General features: G+C 41.5%; 1 protein-coding gene across 3 annotated transcripts in view; it reads left to right on the plus strand.

The window, feature by feature from the left end:
- The window catches only part of PAPSS1 (3'-phosphoadenosine 5'-phosphosulfate synthase 1), a 121,982-nt gene that overhangs the window by 73,520 nt on the left and 24,260 nt on the right, over positions 1–24,202 (plus strand). For all 3 annotated transcript variants that reach the window (XM_069592968.1, XM_069592970.1, XM_069592971.1), the window contains one exon: positions 8,161–8,429. In XM_069592968.1, the coding sequence (XP_069449069.1) occupies positions 8,161–8,429 (269 nt within the window). The remainder of the gene's footprint in view (positions 1–8,160; positions 8,430–24,202) is intronic.

Genomic DNA, 24,202 nt, shown 5'->3' on the forward strand with positions numbered 1-24,202 from the left:
CACAGAGGTAAACATAGAGCGCCCTCACCTTTCCCCTCTCCCCCGCCAGCCGTGGCACTGTTCTCAGGACTCTTGTTCAGCTACTGCATTGATCTGAGGGAAATCAGAATTGCCTGTACTTACAGTTTGGGGGTAAAATGGCAGAGAGTAGAGCTTGCTTAGGACTGGAAGAGAAGACTTATTAATTAGTGCTGTATGTAGGACAGTTTTCAGAGAAGTTGAAAGGAAGCAAGCAGGAAGATGTTGTAATTCTGGGTTTAGTGGTTGGGATGCAGTCCAGGACTCTGCCTGTGGGCTGGGCAGCAAAGCGCACTTCTGAGAAATGTGGGGGAAAGAGTTTGGAGCACTCCCCTGCTGACCAGTCCATTAGTGGCTCACAGCAGCCCTGCTGGGAACCTGCTGCCGTCCCTGGGCCCTTTGCTGAGGAACTGCAGCGCAGGGGCCCGGCCCAGTTTTCAGTATGCCGCATTGTGTTCCAGGGCCGTGATGCTCGGTCAGGCAGCCTGTGTCCTTCCTGTATCCAGGGGGTCGGGGTCCACCCTCCTTCCACCACCAGGAAACACTCCTGGTGCCATTCCTTCCCCATCACATGTCAGTGCATCCTCAGAAGAAGCTTCCCTACTGTCTTCTTCCCCTTCCACCTGCTGCAGGGAAGGGATCAGACTGTATTTAACATGATGTGTTGGCTCCTGGATGGTATTGAATGCAGAGGAGAAGGAGAGAAGCTGTACTGTGGGGCTCTTCCTTACTTAGGCATGAAATATAGATGTCTAGGGAGCTGGGCCTGCTTTTGGCTTGAGATATGCGGGTAATAGTGAAGGTGGAGAAATTGAGGGGGTGGGAGCGGTAATGAGCAATATCTATTGAAATGTTTTTAGTAATAAGTCTCTGTAACTGATGAGTTGGAAGGTCAGGACTTAGAGATGCAGCTAACAGAAGCCATCTGTATGCACATGGTAATTGAATCCAGGCAGAGGGGTAAGTTTCCTGAATGAGTCTGTAAAGAAAGAATGTCATAGGACCCAGCAGTGAACCTTATGGTTCTGAGAGGACTACAAGATGTCAGAAACAGGTGATTAGACTAAAATGGGCCAAGCAGAGTATAAAATGTCATACGCATTTGATCACATCTGTGTAAAAATGTATGCGTAAGGAGAAAAACTAGGAGACTCTGCAAAAAACCAAAACCAATTATATTAAGATCATGCATTTGGGTTGGTTTTTTCTCTCCAAATTTTCTTCAGTATTTCATTTGTATGTATGTGTTAGTCATTTGTGTCTGACTGTTTGCGACCCCTTGGACTGTAGCTTGCCAGGCTCCTCTGTTCATGAAATTCTCCAGGCAAGAATACTGGAGTGGCTACCCATTCCCTTTTCCAGGGGATCTTTCTGACCCAGGGATTGAACCTGGGTCTCCCATGTTGCGAGGGTAGCACCTGTCTTCACTGTTGCCACGTGGTTATAGTGTACGGGTGTTGGTTGTGGTCAGTCACAGGAGCCTGCCTGTATGCTGGGGGAGGAACACATTGAGTGAGCAGAGACAATGGAAGCCTGGAGGCTGGTTTATTTTATATGGAAAATGTGGGGCACATGTTTCTTTGCAGCAGCCTGCTGGTTTTGCTGTCTCTCCACTCCACCCCCCAACTCTCACCCACATCAACCCTGCACAGTCTGCTAGGCCAGTTCTCTCTGGAATATGGCTGATAAATGCACAAACTCTGTTTGGAATGCAGTATCCTTCCTAACCTGTGTTTCAGAATTCTACATGATACCACGTCTAGGCTTCGTATCCATCTTTGACAAAATCGATAATTCTGTGTCCTCAGACACATCTGCCTTCCTGCTTCCTCACTTTTGATCTCACCAGGTGGCTTGGCTGCAGTGTTTTCACTTCCATCACCCAAATTTCATTTGTCTTTGAGAGGTCAGTAAATTACAGCCTGCAGGCCAGATCTGGCCTACTGCTGGTTCTTATAAATAAAGTTTTATTGGGAAATGTGCACACTCACTCGTTTATGCATCGTCTGTGACTGTTCTTGCACTACTCATGCAGAGTTGAGTGTTGCAGCAGAAACCCCATAGCCTTTAAAACATAAAATATTCACTCCAGCTCTTGAAGGAAAAAGTTTGCTTTTGTGCACATCATCAACAACTTCACAGTGTACTTTCTATAAGCCAAAATAATAGAATTCCTGGTCCTTTCCCAGAAATGAAGGCAGAGGCTTAGAAAGAGATGGAAATCATAATATTCTTGCCTAGAGAATACCACTAACAGAAGAGCCTGGCAGGCTACAGTCCATGCGGTCACAGAGAATTGGACATGACTCAGCAATTAACACATGCACACACACACACACACACACACACATCCCAGGAATGAGGACAAAGGGCTAGAAAGAAATGGAAATGATAAATGTTAATATTAAGCTTCAGTCATTTTGTAGGTAATGTCCCATTTTCAAACACAGTTGAAACTCTGATCTTTGGTAAAGCATTCAGTCTTAAACTAAGCCATAAGGAGTTATAAGTGAAAAGGTAAATATTTTATACCAGTTATGGTGTGACAACAGGGAATTCACTGTCCTCTAGGAAATGGGGATGAGAATGTGAAAAATTATTGAGAGTTGCTGTAAGTATCAGTGGGCCAAGGTCCATAGTAGCCCATTATTCTTTTTCCATCCTTGATGGAAAATTGACGGAGGAAAATTTAATAGTGATGCATGTTGGGTTATGTTAGTTGGGACAATACCTTGGGAATGTAAGCTTCCAATGGATCAGTTACTCCTGTTACATTGTTCATCCATGTAAGTTCTCTAGTGGAGAAACCAGATGGTAGGGATGAAAATGCAGTCTGCAGCTACAGACAGTTAAAACCATTTGGGTAATTCATTGATAAATAGTTATAAGGGATTGAAAAGACTGGAAGTTTAGGAAAAGCCTGGTAATACTGGGGAGAAAAAAATGGGCAGACCAAATGATTACTGCATTTCTGAATGGACCTGATAATAAGGAAATAATTCTACCCGGAAGAAATTTTGTCAGTAAAATCCTTTATATGCTGCTAATGTAAACTTTTAAGAAGTCATTCATCTTACCTTTATCTGTTAAATGTCCATGTGGAGCTAGATTAATTCTTTTTGGAAAGGAAGCCTAGGTAGGTGAATTATTAGAACCTGTGAAATATATGTATTTGAGACAATTTATTTTTTATGTTTCCTTTTGTACATCCTGTCATATAAATAATCTTGCAAAATGGCCATCTTATAGAATGAGATTTGCCCTGACTGAAGTCTAGGAATGTAGTCATCACACACCTGAGATGTATTACCCAGGGGTCCTGCGCACCTGCTCCTCATTAAGGACAGCGCAGGCTGCATGTCCCAGCGCAGAGCTAACGCACCCTCGTCTTTAAACACTCACTGGGGTGTTCGTCTGGAATAGACCTGGAGCCGCCAGTAGAACAGTGGGTTCAATTTCCCTGCCAGGAACTTTTGGATAGGGTGCTTTTCTGTTTTTTTTTTTTTTTTTTAAGAATGAATTGTCTTAAGAAACTTAGATTTATTAAGTGACTGCAGTGTGCATCTCACCGTGCTGGGTACTTTATATTCTCTTCATAACAGTAACTTTAGTATCACCCCACTAGGAAGATGTCAGAAGTGAAATGAATACCTTAAAGACCACAGTCTGTGCTTAAAAACTGGTAGACTTGTGATTTGAAACTGTAAATGTCCTGTTCCAAAACAATGCTTCTTCCGTGTGTATCATCTTCCCTTCTAAAAATTTTTAGAGAAACTTTCAAATATATGCTGCTTATATTTGTAAGTAGATGTATTAGGCTTCCTTGGTGGCTCAGACGGTAAGAATCTGAAGTAACACTTTAAAGTAACTCTTTACTTTTGTAATAGTATGAATAAGGCCCCATATACCTCCAACCCAAATTCAGTTGTACCAACTCTTGGCTAATCTTGTTTCACTTACGCTGCTGCTTACCCCACTGCATTCCTGCATGTTATTCTGAAGCACATCTCAGACCTCAAGTCATTTCCGTCTAAATATTTCAGAAAGTATTTCTTAAAAGTTAGGACTTTAAAAACAGAGCTATGATATCACTGTTGCACCTAAATAATAATAGTTTATTAATACTATCAAATAGGTTTCCCCAATGGCTCAGCAGTAAAGAATCTGCCTGCAAGGCAGGAGGTGCAGGAGACCCGGGTTCAATCACTGGGTCAGTTAGATCCCCTGGAGGAGGGCATGGCAACCCGCTCCAGTATTCTTGCCTGGAAAATCCCGTGGACAGAGGAGCCAGGTGGGCTACAGCCTGTGGGGTCACACAGAGTCGGACACGACGGAGTGACTGAGAACCCACACAATACTATTAAATATCTAGTCAGTGTTTGTATTTCTGATCATTTCATAGTAGTTACGTTTCTTGTTTTTATAGTTTGATTTAGGATCTAAGTAAAATTCACACATAGTAGTCAGTTCATATGTTTCCCATCATAATTTTTTACTTTGTTTTTTAACGTTTTGTTTTGAAATAATTTTTAAAATCTACAGAAAAATTATAATAGTACCAAGAGCTCCTATATATTTTACCCAGATCCCATAATTGACATTATGTTTATTTGCCTTTTCATTCTCACTTTCTTTGAAAGTTGCAGACACAATGTCTCATTGCTCCTTAGTTATTTCCGCATGTATTTACTGAAAATAAATACAGTCTCCTGCCTAACCTCAGTGTGCACATCAAACACAGAAAAGTACACTGGTATGAGACAGTCCAGCCTGGGTCCTGCACTCGTATCACGCCATTGTTCCAGCTGGTTCTTTATCACAGAGCCAACAATGACAGCTGAAGTCTTCTCTTTGCCACCTTTCAGTGAGCTTCCGGACGTCAGTCGTGCCTTTAGTCTGCCTCATCAGAGCAGCCACTTGGTCTTTGCTTTCACAAAGCAAAGACCAAGCTTGGTCTGTGTCTTTCACAGACGTGGCGCTTCTGAAGAGTACCTGTTATTTACTTTCTTCACTGTCTCTCAGTTTTGGTTCATCTGCTATTTCCTCATGATTAGGTTCTAGTTACACGTTTTGTCAGGAATCCCATGGGGCGCAAGGCTGAATCATTGGCACATCATATTTTGTGGCTCACAGTTTTGATTTGTCCTCTTACAGATGAGCTTAACTTTTTAAAAACTTAACTTTTAGCGTTAAAGGTCATGTTTACCAGGTTTTTCCTGCTGTAAAGTTAACAAGTTCTTTTGTACATACTAACAAGTATTTTGGGGGGCAGATTTTGAGACTCGATAAATATCCCGTTGTTATCAAATTTTTATCTGTTAGTTTTTAGCACGCTGCAAACAGTGATTTTTCTAATGCTATCATTCTGGTTACATTTGTTAGTTGACCTTCTATACTGTAAGTTAGAGTTTCCACTTCTTCTTCATTGTTTTTTTTTTCATTTATTTTATTCTTTCTGGGTTCATAGACTCTTTCACTCAGTGGTTTTGAAACCATGAAGTATTTACTTTGATGTTTAGCTTGTCCTAGGTTGGCTTCTGGGGCTGTGTCCCTTGACATGTCCTGGTTGCTCTATCCTTTGACATGTCTTCATCCTCTGAGCACTTCCTTTCTTTATGGTACAAAAGACATTCCATCTCACGTTGTGCTATCCATGCCTGCCCCAGAACTGGCCATTTCTGCCAACGAACCCTGGTTTATTGAAATAGAGGGTAGTATTTAGGTTGCAAAATTTGGGCTTTAGTTTTGCTCTTTGCCACTGTGTAGTCACTGCTTGTAGGACCTTTCAGTGGACAGAACCAAAAAATAATTATGTATACTCACAGAAGTTTATATCTGTTCCTGAATACATCTGTCCATACAGCTGAAAACCATGAGGCCGGTCGTCCTGTTATTTTCAACCCTAATCCAATACCACGTGGTCTTTTCTAGCCTTTCTTCTTTTTGGTTCTTTTGCCTTTTCTCTCCTACAGTCAGAATCCTGGCTCCCAATCATCTTCCATGGATTTACTTCCTTGCCGTTCCTCCATGTGCGGTGCAGTCTCCCAGTCAGACGAGCTGTCTCCTCAGCGCTGCCCCCACTGACCCCACTCAGGCAGGCATCTCCTTGGCCCAGGTGCCGCAGGCTTGTGCTGGCCCAGAGTGCTCTTAGTCTCTTTCCTCCCCGTGGTCCAAGCCTGAGCTACTTGCCCCCAACCTCCCCATCAGTGCAGTAACACATCAGTAGGATTCCTTAATGGCTAGTAAGTGTCTCTGTTGTTCTTCAAGGCTGTTTACAAAGAATGGGTAAAGGGAAGGGAAGAGAGGGGAGAGAACTAAACTTACTGATGAGATCGAGTCCAGAATCAGAATGCAGGTTAAATGGAACCATGGTAGTGCGTGTGTTCAGGAGACATTCTTTGTTGTTTTTTGGAAAGGCTGGAGTATGATAGATAATTAGGAAGTAAGATTCACTCTTGGTCTTGGGCAAGGGGAGTTCTGTATAATGGCTAAAAGGGATGTTTTGAAATCTTTTGATATCTATAATTTGAAGTGTTTTCAGAAGGACAGAAAAACTGTGATATCACCCCTCCTCCTGTTTCCTTAAAGCAGGATAATTTTAGATAAGTAAGTAAAGTCTTTCAGTCTTGTCCGACTCTTTGCAATCCCATGGACAGTAGCCTACCAGGCCCCTCTGTCCATGGGATTCTCCAGGCAAGGGTACTAGAGTGGGTTGCCATTTCCTTCTCCAGGGGATCTTCCTGACCCAGGGATCGAACTTGGGTCTCCAGCATTGAAGGCAGATGCTTTACCATCTGAACCATCAGGGAAGCCTGTTAATTTTGGATACTCACATATTTGTATCAAGATTTCTTTTTTGTACCTTATGTCTTGCTAGCTATTTCTTTGGTGTAAACCAGCGTTGTTCATTTATAAAAGGTAACTTGAGAACTTCATAGCATAGTGATGATGCTGTCAATCTTGTAACGTCACAGGATGTGTCCCCAAAAACCTCCTGGTCAACTAGGTGCCATAGTTTTCTTTCTGTGCCTTTTGTTCCTGTGATAGAAGAGGGTTAGAACTGAGAATAGACTGGGGATATTATTACAATTCAGCTTAAAATTACTAGGGAAAGGGAAGATGTTCTTCTCTGAGTCTAGATTAGATTGACATTGCATGATGACTTACCAGATATTATGAGGGCACCAAACACAGAGCTCCTCTTACTGGGTTGTTACTCTGTTCTATAAAATTACTCTATGACCCCAAAGAGCCATGCCTTCTGAGAAAGGTCTCCTGACAGCAAGAGCCCCATGTAGGAGTGAAGCCAGGGTTGTAAGCAGAAGATACATAGTCAACCACTTTAATTTATTCAGCATTTTTCAACATTTGAGTAATAGCAATGGTCCTTGTAAGGGATATTGTTGTTGCATGGCTCAGATGATAAAGAATCCAGCTGCATTGTGGGAGACCTGGGTTCGGTCCCTGGGTTGGGAAGATTCCCCTGGAGCAGGGCATAGCAACCCACTCCAGTATTCAGGCCTGGAGAATCCTGGACAGAGGAGCCTGGCAGGCTACAGTTCACAGGGTCACAAAGAGTCAGACATGACTGAGCGACTTGGCACACAAATTGTAATCTAAAATCTAGACCTGTCATCACAAAACAACTGGATAGCATTGCAGTCAATTAGAGTAATCAGTATAAATGAACTTATTTAGATAGTAAGTAAATTTTCTAACCCCTCCATTTCTCTGTCTTTCTTTAATAAAGGACTGTCTTAGATCTGATGACAGGGTTGACCTGATGGGTTATTAAGGCATAGACTGAGAATTTATATGCTTTGCAGGCCATTGACCTGAGGTGTGTTCGGGCCAGACAGTCTGATTTTCATCCTCAGGTTGCCCATGAATGCAGAAAATAATTGTTGAAAGTCCAATACTATTATGTGACACATCCTCAGGCTTGTAAGATGTGTAAAGTAATAGTTACTGTATCAGGCTGCCTTGAAGTAAGTGGTCAGCACAGTACATGCTTTTCCCCCAGTTTCTGATTCTGAGCATACGTTTGCTTAATCCTGAGCATCAAGCTTCAAGAAGAATTGCTTATCTTTTGGAAGGTAACATTAGAAACGTGCTGTTCTTAACTCTGAAATTCTCTTTCAGATGCTGTTTTTGCCTTTCAACTGCGCAACCCAGTACACAATGGCCACGCTCTGTTAATGCAGGACACCCACAGGCAGCTTCTGGAGAGGGGCTACCGGCGCCCTGTCCTTCTCCTTCACCCGCTTGGGGGCTGGACAAAGGATGATGACGTCCCTCTGATGTGGCGGATGAAACAGCACGCTGCAGTGCTGGAGGAAGGAGTCCTGAATCCTGAAACCACAGTGGTGGCCATCTTCCCGTCTCCCATGATGTATGCTGGACCAACTGAGGTAGATGGCTTTTAAGATTTGCTCTGCAGCAGTGTTGAAACCACTGTGACTCTCACAGTAGGTAGCCACAACAAACTTATCTTTGGATACTTCCTCCGATCATAGATCTGTTCTGAACATGAGGCTGGAGAGCTCACCTGCTCTGTTGGGGATGCGCTCTAGAGGTGGCCCTCAGGAGGCAGTCTTGTTAGGAATTGGGAAGGCAGGGAGGGGTGCTCTTGCTCTTATTATGGTTTGTGGTCCCAGCTGTGAAGGAGGGAAAGTTCCTTGCAGACACAGGGCTGGGCAGCCTTGAGCATGTATGACACAGGCTCTTGTCTGGCCCTTATTACGCAGATCTGACAGCATGCATCTTATCCCTTTAACAAGGTTCTAAGTCACTCTTCCCAGGGGACAGAATCGGCCTGATTTTTGCTTCTGGTATTTGAGTGGGAAGAAAAGGATGGTATCTTTAAAGAAAACATTCTTCATCTGTTCTCTATTGAAGGACTAATAGAGTCAGGAAATAAAATTGCTTCTTGATTTTGGGTGGAGTAGAGTTCTAGAGTTCTACTTAGCAGTCAAAAGAAAAGTTTTGAGATCTTTTTATAACCGTATATAATGAAGAAGACTTAGGTTTTTGCTTCAAGGTGGAGTTGGTTTTCAAAAAATATTTGTTTGAATAAATGGATAAATTAAGGAATGTCCTGAAAAACAGTGTGTAAAAAATTCCTAGCCAGCTTCCTATTGAAAGTTTAAGATAAAGAATGGGATGCACATGATTATTGCATTCTTTTCCATTCCCACCTTGAAGGGAGATGAATTTACTTATTAGATATATTTGGGAGGAAAACCGTTTTAGAAGGATAAAAACAGTTTAGTTGTAGATACTCTGTGATAACATGTTTGGCTGTTCCTTGGGATCAAGCCTAAAAATTTTTATTGGAGCTCAGTTATGGGGTTGTATGCTCTTGATCTAAGAAATACTGACAGAAAATTACAGTAACAGCAAGCTAAAAGTTTACAGGGTATTTAATTCTTCCCTTGGATCAGCCTGAATAATATATTAGAAGACATGGGGTAGAATTCCTCATAATCTTCCCTCTTTGCTGGTATAAAATATTCATAAGAATTGGGTGCTGAAAGCCGTTTTAGTTTCCCAGAGATCACCGTGTCTTTAGTTCTTACGTCTTTTTTTTTTCACTATTTGTTAATATTTTATTTATGGTTTTTGCATCCGTATTTTTTAAGATGTTATTTATTTTTAGAGTTTATTTTCCATTGGAGGATAATTGCTTTATAATACTGTGTTGGTTTCTGCCATCCATCAACATGTATCAGTCACAGGTACATGCACCTCCCCTCTCTCCTGAGTTACTTTGGAAATAAAGTAACAATTTTGTTCCAGTAGTTTCCACTTCTTTTTTGGTGCTGTCTTCATCACCATCATTTTAAGGGAATCATTTGGAATGAAGTTCTCCAGAATTACCAGGTGAGCGGTTTTCAATGTAGGAGTGATACAGATGAGTTTAGGGGTCAGGGCTGAGTTTATCAATAGCTTCATTAAGAGCCAGTGAGGAAAATGAAAGAATTTATTTGGCCTATTGAGGACATATTTTGTCCCATTTGTGATTCTGATTCCTGTCTAAAAGAGAAGGTATGACATTTTATTACCTAAATAAACTAAATACCGCTTTTGAGAAGGTGGCAACGAGGGGATAGACAAATAATAAAAACAGAAGAGAGAGCACCACACAGGGTCAAACATGCTGTTTGTCTGCATTCAAAAGGCTTTTACGTCCTGTCATTTCAGAGCCAGGTGTGTCTCTTGAGGAAAATTCAGAGATCAAGGTACCCTTGGGGTGCCTGCATTTTGGCTTTCTTCAGAGTCTTCCTTCTTGCAAGGCAAAGCTGATGAGGTGAGCTGGCTGCAGCAAGCCCTCCCGCAGCCTCAGATTGGACTCCTGTTGCTCCGCCCGAGAGCGTGGTCTGGTTAAAACAGCATAGGCTCTTGGACCATTCTTGGCCTGGTCTGCCACCTAATCTTAGGTTCGACTTCTCTGAGCTACGTTTTAAGTGCACAGAAAAGGGTAATTTAAGGCATGCACAAGGAGGTGGGACTAAATATTCTTTAAGGTTCTGTCTCATTCTCCTTATTTTCTTACTTGTCTTATTTGCTTTTAACTTCATATTGAACTATAGTATACCTAGGAGAAAGTGCACATTTCCCAGGTATACAATTAAATGAATTTTTCCCGTTTGAACAGTCGTGTGACCAGCACCCAGACAGGTGAAAAGACTGTTACCAGCACCCTTGACGATCTGCATCCTGCCCTCTCCTCTCCGGCCCCCCACACCCCTCGCGCCATCCTCCCCACAGTAGTCATCACCGTCCTCACTTCTCACAGCTTAGATCCCATGAGCTCGTTGGAAATTCTGGGAAGCAGACTCTAAGAGCGAGATGAGCCTTCAGAAGGATCGCTCTTGGGAGCAGCACAGAAGAAAGAGAAAGGCAGGGAGCAGAGTTGGGCTAGAGGAGAAGCTGAGCTGCAGTTTGGTCTTAGTGGAAGCCAGAGTTGATCCTGGGTGGGCTTCTGGAAAGGCCCTTCAAAGATGCTTTCAGTTGCACAAAAAAGTAGTCACTTAAACCTCTGTGTTGACCAGTGGTTGGCTGTCCAGGGAGGGGTCCCCTGCCTTTGACTGCTGCTGCTTCTTTCTGCAGGGGCAATTTCTGAAGAGGGCTGACAGCCTGCTGGGTGTGTGCTGGCAGCCCTCTTCAAAGTGGGGAAGCAATCCTTCTTCCCTTGGGGGACCTGGGCATTGCATCACGGCACCTAGTCCAGCCTTTTCTCGTGCTTTTATAACTGAAATCACACCGTGCATACTTGGGCATTTGGCTTCTTTCCCTTTGCATATGTTGGAGAGACTCACCTTACTGTTCTGTGTAGCTAGTTGTGGTTGGTCTCTCTCTGTACCGTGGAGTATCCTATCGTGTGACTGCACCTAGCACTGTGGATGGGCATCTCAGTTTCCAGTTGTTTGCTATTAAGAATAGTACTGGTGTGAAGATTTCAGTGCATAACTTTTCATGGGCATTTCTGTTGGTTTAATACCTAGAATTCTAGATATTCTAGGGGTGAGCCTTTGTTCAGCTTTTCTAGATGTTGCCAACCAATTTTTAAATGTGATTGTACCATTTTACTGATACATTCTCATCAGCAATGTATTTCTTCAGCTAAACTTGGTTCCTTTTTACATTTGAGCCATTTTGGTCCTCTGGCTCTATGTAACCAAGTGTCCTGTATATACGTTTCTGTTTCTTCCGTTCAGTTGCTCAGTTGTGTACGACTCTTTGCAACCCCATGAATTACAGCATGCCGGGCCTCCCTGTCCATCACCAACTCCCAGAGTTCACTCAAACTCATGTCCATCGAGTTGGTGATGCCATCCAGCCATCTCATCCTCTGTCGTCCTCTTCTCCTCCTGCCCCCAATCCCTCCTAGCATCATAGTCTTCTCCAGTGAGTCAAGCCTTCGCATGAGGTGGCCAAAGTATTGGAGTTTCAGCTTTAGCATCAGTCCTTCCAATGAACACCCAGGGCTGATCTCCTTTAGGATGGACTGGTTGGATCTCCTTGCAGTCAAGGGACTCTTAAGAGTCTTCAACACCACAGTTCAAAAGCATCAATTCTTTGGCACTCAGCTTTCTTCACAGTCCAACTCTCACATCCATACATGACCACTGGAAAAACCATAGCCTTGACTAGACAGACCTTTGTTGGCAAAATAATGTCTCTGCTTTTTAATAGGCTGTCTAGGTTGGTCATAACTTTCCTTCCAAGGAGTAAGCGTCTTTTAATTTCATGGCTACAGTTACCATCTGCAGTGATTCTGGAGCCCAAAAAATAAAGTCTGACACTGTTTCCACTGTTTCCCTATCTTTTTCCCATGAAGTGATGGGACCAGATGCCATAATCTTAGTTTTCTGAATGTTGAGCTTTATGCCAACTTTTTCACTCTCTTTCACTTTCATCAAGAGGCTTTGGTTCCTCTTCACTTTCTGCCATAAGGGTGGTGTCATCTGCATATCTGAGGTTATTGATCTTTCTCCCGGCATTCTTGATTCCAACTTGTGCTTCTTCCAGCCCAGCATTTCTCATGATGTACTCTGCATATAAGTTAAATAAGCGGGGTGACAATATACAGCCTTGACGTACTCCTTTCCTATTTGGAATCAGTCTGTGTTAACCAACCTCTAAAATGTTTTCATCAAACCAGTTTCACTGAAGAGGAAATGGAAAAATAAATGAGTTGTATGTATATACCATGATTGAGAATATGAGTAGCCTGTTTTTATTGAGTGCTTCCGGCAGACACAAGTTCCACGTGCTTTACATGTATCAGCTAACTTCATCCTTAGAACGACACTGAGAGAGCAGGTAGATGATTATTATTCTCAGTTCAGAGATGAGGAAACTGAAGTAGAGGGGTTACCATACCTGTTAAAGATCGCAGTAGTGTCGAGATAGTCTGGTTCCAGAGCCATGGGCTCTAACTGCCACAGAATGTTTTTCTCTTATCTTATCATATAAAATTAAAATATGTGGCCACAGATTTTTGGAAAACAGACTGGAAATAAGTTCTTAAAATATCCTGTAGGAGTTCGAAAACAGTGAATTAGGATGGTCTTGGCTGACATTTATTAGAGGTAGACTCTTTAGTACAGGGCCTTTCAAACTTATTTTTCATTTGTCACAAACCAGAGTTGTGTGTTGTGATGATCTTTGTTTAATCTCTGCGTGCATGCTTAGTCGCTTCACTTGTGTCCGACTCTTTGACCCATAGACTGTAACCTACCAGGCTCCTCTGTCCATGGGATTCTCCAGGCAAGAATACTGGAGTGGGTTACCATGCCCTCCTCCAGGGGATCTTCCTGACTCAGGGCTCAAACCCACCTCTCTCATCTCCTGCATTGACGTGGGCTCTTTACCACTAGTGCTACTTGCGAAGCCCTTCTTTAATCTGTATTCTTAACATTTTTTTTTTTTTTTTTTGGACACACTGCATAACATGCTGGATCTTAGTTCCCAACCGTCGATCAAACCTGTGCCCCTTGCATTGGAAGTGTGGAGTCCCTCCTAACCACTGGGCTGCCAAGATCCCTTACTCTGTATTCTTCTGATATCTGCCTCATTGTTGTTCAGTTGCTAAGTCATGTCCAACTCTTTGCAATTCCATGCATTGCAGCAGTCCAGGCTTCCCTGTCCTTCACTATCTCCTGGAGTTTGATCAAACTCATGTCCATTGAGTCTGTAATGCCATCCAACCATCTCGTCCCACCTCATGGTAGTAGTCACATCTGCATATTTTTTTTAACTGTTGTTGTGAGAAGTAAATAGAATAAATATAAATCAGTAACACATTGCCTAGCTTGTGACAATACATGGTAATTAATATCAACTGCCTTAAAAAACAGTAACAAACTGTGTTGCTGCAAGTTTTTAACATCCCTGGGATTCTGTCCCTGTCTCAGGGGAGCTATGTACATCTCAAGGCTGCTCATCCATCTGTGTGAAGTTGTAGAGTTTTGATTATGGCAGAGAGCCTGGATGACCAGCTTCCTAACAGACTCCACATCAGAGCACAGATCCTCTGGTTTGGAATATCCTTTGGTGTTTGACAGTATCATATAAAGCTCAAATAAAGAATATGAAGACAAATGAAAATAACCATTTCTTGAATGCCTGTATATGTGGCTATCATATACCGAGCAGATTCTTTGTGCATGTTATATAACCTCATCCCCACAACAGCTCAGTGAGATAGCTGTTATTTCCATTTTACAGCTGAGGTTACTGAAGCTCAGAGAGACGGAGTAATGTAACTATGGTCTGTACAGGAAAACTGAAGCTGGACAGTAATTAAAGCAGAAAGAACAGATTTTTATTCAGGAACTGTTGCAACATGGAGAAAAGAGACCTGAATGGAGGCCTGGGCTCAGTTGAATACGTCACGGTCAAGTGGGGATTTATAGCCAAGGAGCAGAATGGTGGTCAGTGGCTGGAAAATTACTAGGAGCAAATATCAGAAACAACGGGCATGGGGTGATTCTGGTTAAATGGACCTAGCAGGATCCTTGCTGAAGGCAGGACAGCCTGTTCACATATCACTTGGAGGTGGTATGGATGAAGAATTTGATCATATATTGAGGATGGAGGGGCTGTAGACTGGCTTAGCAAGATATTTGCCACAGTTGGTAGTATAAGCCCTACAAGGCGGATTCTGAAGGTCGGGGCATAGAGAACTTGGAGGAACCTGATCAAAGTTAGGTCAAGGAGGGAATCTTGGTCATATCTTACAACGAGCAAGATGCACAACTGGACCTGAAACTCGAGCTTTCCTGACTCCAAAGCCTGTGTCTTCTTTTCATCAGTCTCCTTGCTGCCAGGAAGCCTGTCGGGGGCCAAAGCAGTTGGTAGGAGGGCAAAGAGGTTAAAGATGCCCTGTGCCTACACAGAGCTCCGTTTCCTAGAAGGAAATAAAGGCATATTAGAGCAGTTTCTGCCTGTAAATCTCTGGAGTGTCAGTTACATGCTAAGAGCTGTGGCTCTTGTCCGAAAGCACCGCATCTGGTACCCAAGCAAAGGCAATTTTTAACTTCTGAACTTTTACAGAACAAACTTAAGAAATTCTGACAAACACCTTCAGATTTTAAACTATTAAATATTTTAATGTTTATGACCTGGCAGGATTTAAACTGTTATATTGAGTGGCTTTTGGAAACTATCCATTTCTTTTTCTCAAGTGCCTCACTTGTGTGCTTGACTTATTTGGCTTATTCACAGCCTCAAATGAAGAATTTTTTTATAGTTAAAAACACACACAGCACTCATTTTTGTAGCTTTTCCAGTGACATCAGGACAGAGTCTGCCAGTAATGCTTATTTGCCAACTAATAATAATAAAATAAAAACAATGACTCTTCCTTTAATCATTTTCTGTAGGTCATTTAGAAGGCATTGGTACCAGATTTGTTTCTCCAGCACAAATGCTTCTCAGAATGATGAGCAGCTGTTAGCCTATTTGGTTATCAACAGGATGTGTCCCTGATTTTCCAGTCTGTAAAAGATTTGATGGCTTGATTCCTAAATTCCATTTTAGGAGTTGGGTAGGTGGGGGCAGGGCAGCATGTGGTGGGAGAGCTACTTCTCTAATGTTAAAAAATTGTCCCATCTCACTAAATGCTGTAATCCATTTATATAAAGGACAAATAATGCTTTTTAAGATGTGTTACATGAATGTGCTGAAAGTAAGATATATCTTGGAATGTAGATATGTGTAGTAAGTTTTCTCTTGGTCTTTAAGGCATTTGAATGAAAATTACCAGTTGAATTCTGGAGAAAATGTTTCATAAACTGCCATGAAAGTTACCGGTGCAGTTAGTAAATGACTCCTTAGTAGCGACTGATTGTATTTAATTGAGCAAATGCCCTTAAATCAGGGACAGTAGGAACATACTGCCTCGTGATGCAGTATGTTTGTTTAATTAGTCCATGCTTTACACCCCTATCTGGAGCAGTAAATAGGATATCTATTAGGGTTTAAACCCTATTCCTCCCCATAAACACTTCCAAGCCTTTAACAACTAAAGGGACAGCTCTTAGGATCTGAGCCTAATTATAGGAGCCATAAACCCCAAGTTTTAATTATAACCTTTGACTCTCTTTGAGCTCTTTGATAATTTTGTCTTCTGGTCATTTATTTTATTAATGTTTCTGGAATTGTGCAACACAAATTCACAATCTCTTATCTGAAGAACTTGGGGTCATGTATTACTTAATCCTGCTTATGGGGCTGGGACATAAAACATAGTAGTATTTCTTAACAAAGTCAATGCTTTTTCACATTAATTGGGATCAGCAAAGGCCACAGATAAACTTTGTCAGTTTTGATCAGGCTTTGCTAATGTTAGTTTTAAAATTGGTTTTGGATTTCAGATGGTTACCATAAGATTACTGAACACATCCATTTGGTAGTATGTATGCATATCACATCATCATGTTGAAAACTTTAAATTTACATAATGTTGTATGTCAGTTACATCTTGTTAAAGCTGGGAAAAAATGAACTTCAGATTTTTGGATAGACAATTGTGAATCTTGAACATTTCAGTTCAGTTCAGTCGCTCAGTTGTGTCCAACTCTTTGCAACCCCATGAATCACAGCACGCCGGGCCTCACTGTCCATCACCAACTCCTGGAGTTCACTCAGACTTACGTCCATCGAGTCCGTGATGCCATCCAGCCGTCTCATCCTCGGTCGTCTCCTTCTTCTGCCCCCAATCCCTCCCAGCATCAGAGTCTTTTCCAATGAGTCAACTCCTCGCATGAGGTGGCCAAAGTACTGGAGTTTCAGCTTTAGCATCATTCCTTCCAAAGAAATCCCAGGGTTGATCTTCAGAATGGACTGGTTGGATCTCCTTGCAGTCCAAGGGACTCTCAAGAGTCTTCTCCAACACCACAGTTCAAAAGTATCAATTCTTCAGCACTCAGCCTTCTTCACAGTCCACCTTTCACATCCATACATGACTACTGGAAAAACCATAGCCTTGACTAGACAGACCTTAGTTGGCAAAATAATGTCTCTGCTTTTGAATATGCTATCTAGGTTGCTCATAACTCTTCTTCCAAGGAGTAAGCGTCTTTTAATTTCATGGCTGCAATCACCATCTGCAGTGATTTTGGAGCCCCCCAAAATAAAGTCTGACACTGTTTCCACTGTTTCCCCATCTATTTCCCATGAAGTGATGGGACCGGATGCCATGATCTTCGTTTTCTGAGTGTTGAGCTTTAAGCCAACTTTTTCATTCTCCTCTTTTACTTTCATCAAGAGGCTTTTGAGTTCCTCCTCTTGTGCTTCTTCCAGCCCAGTGTTTCTCATGATGTACTCTGCATATAAGTTAAATAAGCAGGGTACGATATACAGCCTTGACGTAGTCCTTTTCGTATTTGGAACCAGTCTGTTGTTCCATGTCCAGTTCTAACTGTTGCTTCCTGACCTGCATACAGATTTCTCAAGAGGCAGGTCAGGTGGTCTGGCATTCCCATCTCTCTCAGAATCTTCCACAGTTTCTTGTGATCCACACAGTCAAAGGCTTTGGCATAGTCAATAAAGCAGAAAGAGATGTTTTTCTGGAACTCTCTTGCTTTTTCCATGATCCAGTAGATGTTGGCAATTTGATCTCTGGTTCCTCTGCCTTTTCTGAAACCAGCTTGAACATCTGGAAGTTCACGGTTCACGTATTGCCGAAGCCTGGCTTGGAGAATTTTGAGCATTACTTTGCTAGTGTGTGAGATGAGTGCAATTGTGCGGTAGTTTGAGCATTCTTTGGCATTGCCCTTCTTTGGGATTGGAATGAAAACTGGCCTTTTCCAGTCCTGTGGCCACTGCTGAGTTTTCCAAATTTGCTAGCATATTGACTGCAGCACTTTCACAGCATCATCTTTGAGGATTTGAAATAGCTCAACTGGAATTTCATCACCTCCACTAGCTTTGTTCATAGTGATGTTTTCTAAGGCTCACTTGACTTCACATTCCAGGATGTCTGGCTCTAGACTTCACATTCCAGGATGTCTGGCTCTAGATGAGTGATCACACCATTGTGATTATCCGGGTTGTGGAGATCTTTTTTGTACACTTCTGTGTATTCTTGCCACCTCTTCTTAATATCTTCTGCTTCTGTTAGGTCCATACCATTTCTGACCTTTATTGAGCCCATCTTTGCATGAAATGTTCCCTTGGTATCAAACATGTAGAGTCTGCTAATTTATTTTAAAAATAATTTTGGGCTTTCCTGGTGGCACAGTGGTAAAGAATCCACCTGTCTATACAGGAGTCATGGGTTCCATCCCTGGAGAAGGAAATGGCAACCCACTCCAGTATTCTTGCCTGGGAAGTCCCATGGACAGGGCAGCCTGGCGGGCTACAGTCCCTGAGATCGCTAAGAGTCAGGCACGACTGAGCGACTGAGCAGCGGCATCGTCTGTTTTATACACTTCTAGCTTATATGTATCTTGAAAAGTGAAATCACTCATTTAATTCAGAGACATTAGATTTTATAGGTGTTTCAGATGCTTTTCACAGGGAAGGAGGAATATACCCTGTTTTTCTCCTGACTTTTCCATAGATTTCCAGCTCAGAATCTGTTTTTGTCTGTTTCTTACTCAGGCAGCATCAAGATTAAATATTGTCTTTTAGTTTGGCCTTTCACTTTTCCCTGCAGTTGTAATCTATGCTGTTTCTTCTCTAAATGTAGCTTGTATTTTCTCTCCTGCTCTGGGTCCTATCTTGTAGGGCATGACACAGTTTAAATAGCTCCATGTGAATAGGTATGCACGGACTTTGGCATTGGAGAGACCCAATTTCAAATACTCCTTCTCTTAGTTATTCATTTTGCAACTTTGAATGTGTTATTGAAAGTGTTCTTATTTGTAAAACAGAAATATTGGCTATCTTATTGATTTACTCTAAACATTAAATGAAATATTCTTAAAACATTTTGTTTTCATGTTAGGAAGAGCTTAATAACTAGCGCCTGTTTTTTTCTTCACTCGTCCTTGTGAAGGATCTCATGAAATGTTTTCCAGTGACGTACCATCATGGTTGCGTTCCTGTGGTTCCTTAAAATAATAATCAGCGAGGGGGTGGAGAAACAGAAAAGAGTCAAAGACTTTTGGCATTTACGAAAAACAAATTTTGGGGTCCCTGGGCTTGGGAGGCCGAAGAGGGAGGAGGACTGTGAATTTGCTCTCTCCCCCCATGACCCTCTTCACACCTGCCAGTGGCCTGGGCTCAACCAGGGCAAAGTAATTTACAAGAATAAAACAGTTTGGTTGCTGATGGTTCTGAACAAATCCTTCTCTTACATTTGAGTTATGTTATTTTGAACCCTAAGACAGCTGAGGTTTATCCTTGAAGATAAAGGAAATCTTTGGGAAAGTCTGTATTTTGTGTATCAGGCCTCGATTCTTGATGTTCAGAATGAAGGGTTTGGATTCCATAATCTAAACACTCCTTTTCAACTCTTAAAATTGTGTCATGGGAGTAATTATAAGGTGTGTCTAATTCTCTTCTACAAGCTGGAAAATGAAATGTGTAAGTAGATCTCATAATTTTCACCTTGCAAATCAGAAATACGACTCTCATGATGACTGACTGTTGTTCCATGTCTGTGCAGAGCTCTGGGAATTGGTAGAAGTGCTTAGAATGCTTAGTTGTGCAGAGATTGGAGATGATAAGTACCTAGGATCTACATGATGGCAAGGATAAACCTTATCTTTCATTTGCCTCTCTAGATTTACCCAGTCAGCTTGAAGAGATTAAAATCATTCTTGCCATTGAGAGATCAAGAGGCAGACCACTAGCATTTGGGAATTTCAAGAAAATAGGTTAATACTAAAGTGTTGTGATACTGTATAACCAAGATGTGGAGGTATTTGAACATGAAATTCAAGAGATGAATGAAAATACAGATGTTTTTACCCCACAAAAATAGTTAATTGGTTTGACTTTAAAGAATTTTTATAGTATTAAGACGAGTACATTTTTGACAATTTGAAAAAGAAAATTTGCATTACAAAAACAGCTTCTGTGTCTGAAGTTCTTTCACAAACCAGTTGAATATATGAATTTGGCTTTATGATGTAGTTATTTTAATAGACTTCATCACAGTTAAAGAAAATTTTGATGCGAAATGTATAAAGAAATAGGTGATTTAGGTAGGGACTTAAATAAATGTTCTGTTTGTTATCTTCAGTATTTTTAATTAAACAAACTTGAAAATATTGTATGCTTAATCTGCCAGGTTTCTAAGACAGTGGAATTTCTCCACTGTGGGGTAGGAAGAAGATGGTATAGTATTACTGGTGTTATATGTTATGTGGTGTAGTCCAGATTTATAATTTTATGATGTAATGTAATTTTAAATTTGAAAAATAAATTTTTTTTTCTCTCATAAGCCACTGAAAATTAAATTTACCAAAATCTTTGGTAGGTTTAAGAGCAGAGGATACAGTATAGTACAGTTCAGTCACTCAGTCGGGTCCAATTCTTTGCAGCCCCATGGACCACAGCACGCCAGGGCTCCCTGTCCATCACCAACTCGCAGAGTTTACTCAAACTCATGTCCATTGAGTCGGTGCTGCCATCCAGCCATCTCATCCTCTGTTGTCCCCTTCTCCTCCCTCCTTCAATCTTTCCCAGCATCAAGGTCTTTTCCAATGAGTTGGTTCTTCACATCAGGTGGCCAAAGTATTGTAGTTTCAGCTTCATCATCAGTCCCTCCAGTGAATATTCAGGGTTGATCTCCTTTAGGATGGACTGGTTGGATCTCCTTGCAGTCCAAAGGACTCTCAAGAGTCTTCTCCAACACCTCAGTTTGAAAACATCAATTCTTCAGCGCTCAGCTTTCTTTATATTCCAACTCTCACATCCGTACATGACCACTGGAAAAACCATAGCCTTGACTAGACGGACCTTTGTTGGCAAAGTACTGTCTCTGCTTTTTAATGTGCTGACTTGGTTGGTCATAACTTTTCTTCCAAGGAGCAAGTGTCTTTTAATTTCACGGCTACAGTCACCATCTGCAGTGATTTTGAAGCCCCCTAAAATAAAGTCTGTCACTGTTTCCACTGTTTCCCCATCTAATTTCCATGAAGTGATGGGACCAGATGCCATGATCTTAGTTTTCTGAATGATGAGCTTTAAGCCAACTTTTTCACTCTTCTCTTTCACTTTCATCAAGAGGTTCTTTAGTTCTTCGTTTTCTGCCATAAGGGTGGTGTCACCTACATATCTGAGGTTATTGATATTTTCCCCAACAATCTTGATTCCAGCTTGGGCTTCTTCCAGCTCAGGGTTTCTCATGATGTATTCTGCATATAACTTAAATAAGTAGGGGGACAATTTACAGCCTTGACGTACTTGTTTCCCTATTTGGAACCAGTTTGTTGTTCCATGTCCAGTTCTAACTGTTGCTTCCTGACCTGCATACAGATTTCTCAAGAGACAGGTCAGGTGGCCTGGTATTCCCGTCTCTTGAAGAATTTTCCACGGGTTGCTGTAATCCACACAGTCAAAGGCTTTGGCATAGTCAATAAAGTAGAAATAGATGTTTTTCTGGAACTCTCTTACTTTTATGGTGATCCAACGGATGTTGGCAATTCAATTTCTGGTTCCTCTGCCTTTTCTAAAACCAGCTTGAACATCTGGAGGTTCATGGTTCACATACTGTTGAAGCCTGGCTTGGAGAATTTGAACATTACTTTACTAGCGTGTGAGATGAGAGCATTTATAGTAGTTTGAGCATTCTTTGACATTGCCTTTCTTTGGGACTGGAATGAAAACTGACCTTTTCCAGTCCTGTGGCCACTGCTGAGTTTTCCAAATTTGCTGGCGTATTGAGTACAGCACTTTCACAGCGTCATCTTTGAGGATTTGAAATAGTTCTATTGGAATTCCATCACCTCCACTAGCTCTGTTCATAGTGATGCTTCCTAAGGCCCACTTGACTTCACATTCCAGGATGTCTGGCTCTAGGTGAGTAATCACACCATCATGATTATCTGGGTTGTGAAGCTCTTTTTTGTACAGTTCTTCTTTGTATTTGTGCCACCTCTTCTTAATATCTTCTGCTTCTGTTAGGTCCATACCATTTCTGTCCTTTATTGAGCCCATCTTTGCATGAAATGTTCCCTTGATATTTCTGATTTTTTTTTGAAGAGATCTCTAGTCTTTCCCATTTTATTTTCTCCTCTATTTCTTTGTACTGATCACTGAGGAAGGCTTTCTTATCTCTCCTTGTTATTCTTTGGAACTCTGCTTTCAAATGAGTATATCTTTCCTTTTCTCCTTTGTTTTTCACCTCTCTTCTTTTCACAGCTATTTATAAGGCCTCCCCAGACAGCCATTTTGCTTTTTTTGCATTTCTTTTTCTTGGGCATGGCCTTGATCCCTGTCTCCTGTACAGTGTCATGAACCTCCATCCATAGTTCTTCAGGCACTCTATCAGATCTAATCCCTTGAATCTATTTCTCTCTTCCACTGTATAATCATAAGGGATTTGATTTAGGTCATACCTGAATGGTCGAGTGGTTTTCCCTACTTTCTTCAATTTCAGTCTTAATTTGGCATTAAGGAGTTCATGATCTGAGCCACAGTCAGGTCCCAGTCTTATTTTTGCTGACTGTATAGAGCTTCTCCATCTTTGGCTGCAAAGAATATAATCAATCTAATTTTGGTGGATGATAGATAACTATTTTCTAATGGAGTCAGGGAGCAAATAAGACTTTTATGTTTATAAAAAGGGGCATGGATTAAACATCATATTGCGATGATGCAAGAACAGTTCTAATACTAAAGTGTTTACACTGTAAATATTCTGTGTATGGAGATAAGTAATTTAGGTTCCTATATGTCACTGATTTTTGGTTTGGTAGTTGCATAATATCTTAATCTGTGATGGATGGCAGGGAGAACCATAACAGGATTTGCATGGATCAATATTATTTGAAAACTGATTATAATTTGAATTGTGAATAGTCCCCTTTTAGCCCTATTGGGTAGCAAAACTCAATTCTTACTTGTATCGCTTACATTGTTGAAATAAGTTATGTAGAGTCAAAAAAACATTAGCTGCAAAAATGTACTTGGGGAGGAAATTCTGAAACAAATACCGATTTTTTTCAATGACAGTTGCTGATTGTGAGTTGTTATTATTCTCCCATCCTTTTGATTTGATTTGATTTACAATATTGTGTTAGTTTCAGATTCTCTTCCATTATAGGTTTATTACCAGATAGTGAATATAGTAACAATACAGAATATACTGTACTGCTATATGGTAAATTCTTATTTATTTTATATGTAGTCATGTCTGTCTGTCAATCCCATAGTCCTAATTTTTTCCCCTTTGGTAACCATCACTTTGTTTTCTATGTCTGTGAGTCTGTTTCTGTTTTGTAAGTGAGTTCATTTGTACCAGTATTTTGAGATTCCACATATAAGTGATACCTTTTAAATGTCTTTCTCTGATTTACTTCGGTTAGTATGATAATCTCTGGATACATTCATGTTGTTGTAAACGTCAGGGTTTCAGTCTGTCTTGTGGCTGAGCAGTAGTGCATTGCATGCATATCCCTGTTGAGCTGAGAAGGCAGAGGCTGGGTTTCGGGGCTGCTGAAGCAACCAGACTTGCAGCACAGAATTGAACCCCCCGGGGGCTCAGTTAGCAAAGAATCTGCCTGCATGCTGGGGACCTGGGCTCAGTCTCTGGGTCAGGAAGGTCTCCGGGGAAGGAAATGGATACCCACTCCAGTATTTTTGCCTGGAGAATTCCGTGGACAGAGCCTGGTGGGCTACATACAGTCCATGGGGTCACAAAGGGTCGGACATAACTGAGTGACTAACGCTTTCACTTTCAGGGCAAGAGAAGATGTGAGCGTGTTCCCCAGGGTTCCTTGGACTGCATTTGTGCAGGGCAAGACTCTGAGGCCTGGTAGAGGGTAGCTACAACAAGTTTGAGAGTGGATTGAAGGTACTAGAGGTTATTCATTGTTGAAAGACGACATTGCAGCCTAGCTAAGGTGGAGAAATCTCGTTAACATCTTAGGTATGCAACTAAGACACCAGAAACACATGCTTTTGGAAAATAGGGCACACTGTACAGAAAGTGTGTTATCAATTTGTTTACAGTCAGGAAGTGGGGAATCACACAGAATTGGACAGGAGAAGTTTAAAG

Source organism: Ovis canadensis, chromosome 6 (genome assembly GCF_042477335.2).
Source record: "Ovis canadensis isolate MfBH-ARS-UI-01 breed Bighorn chromosome 6, ARS-UI_OviCan_v2, whole genome shotgun sequence".
NCBI classification, from domain to species: domain Eukaryota; kingdom Metazoa; phylum Chordata; class Mammalia; order Artiodactyla; family Bovidae; genus Ovis; species Ovis canadensis.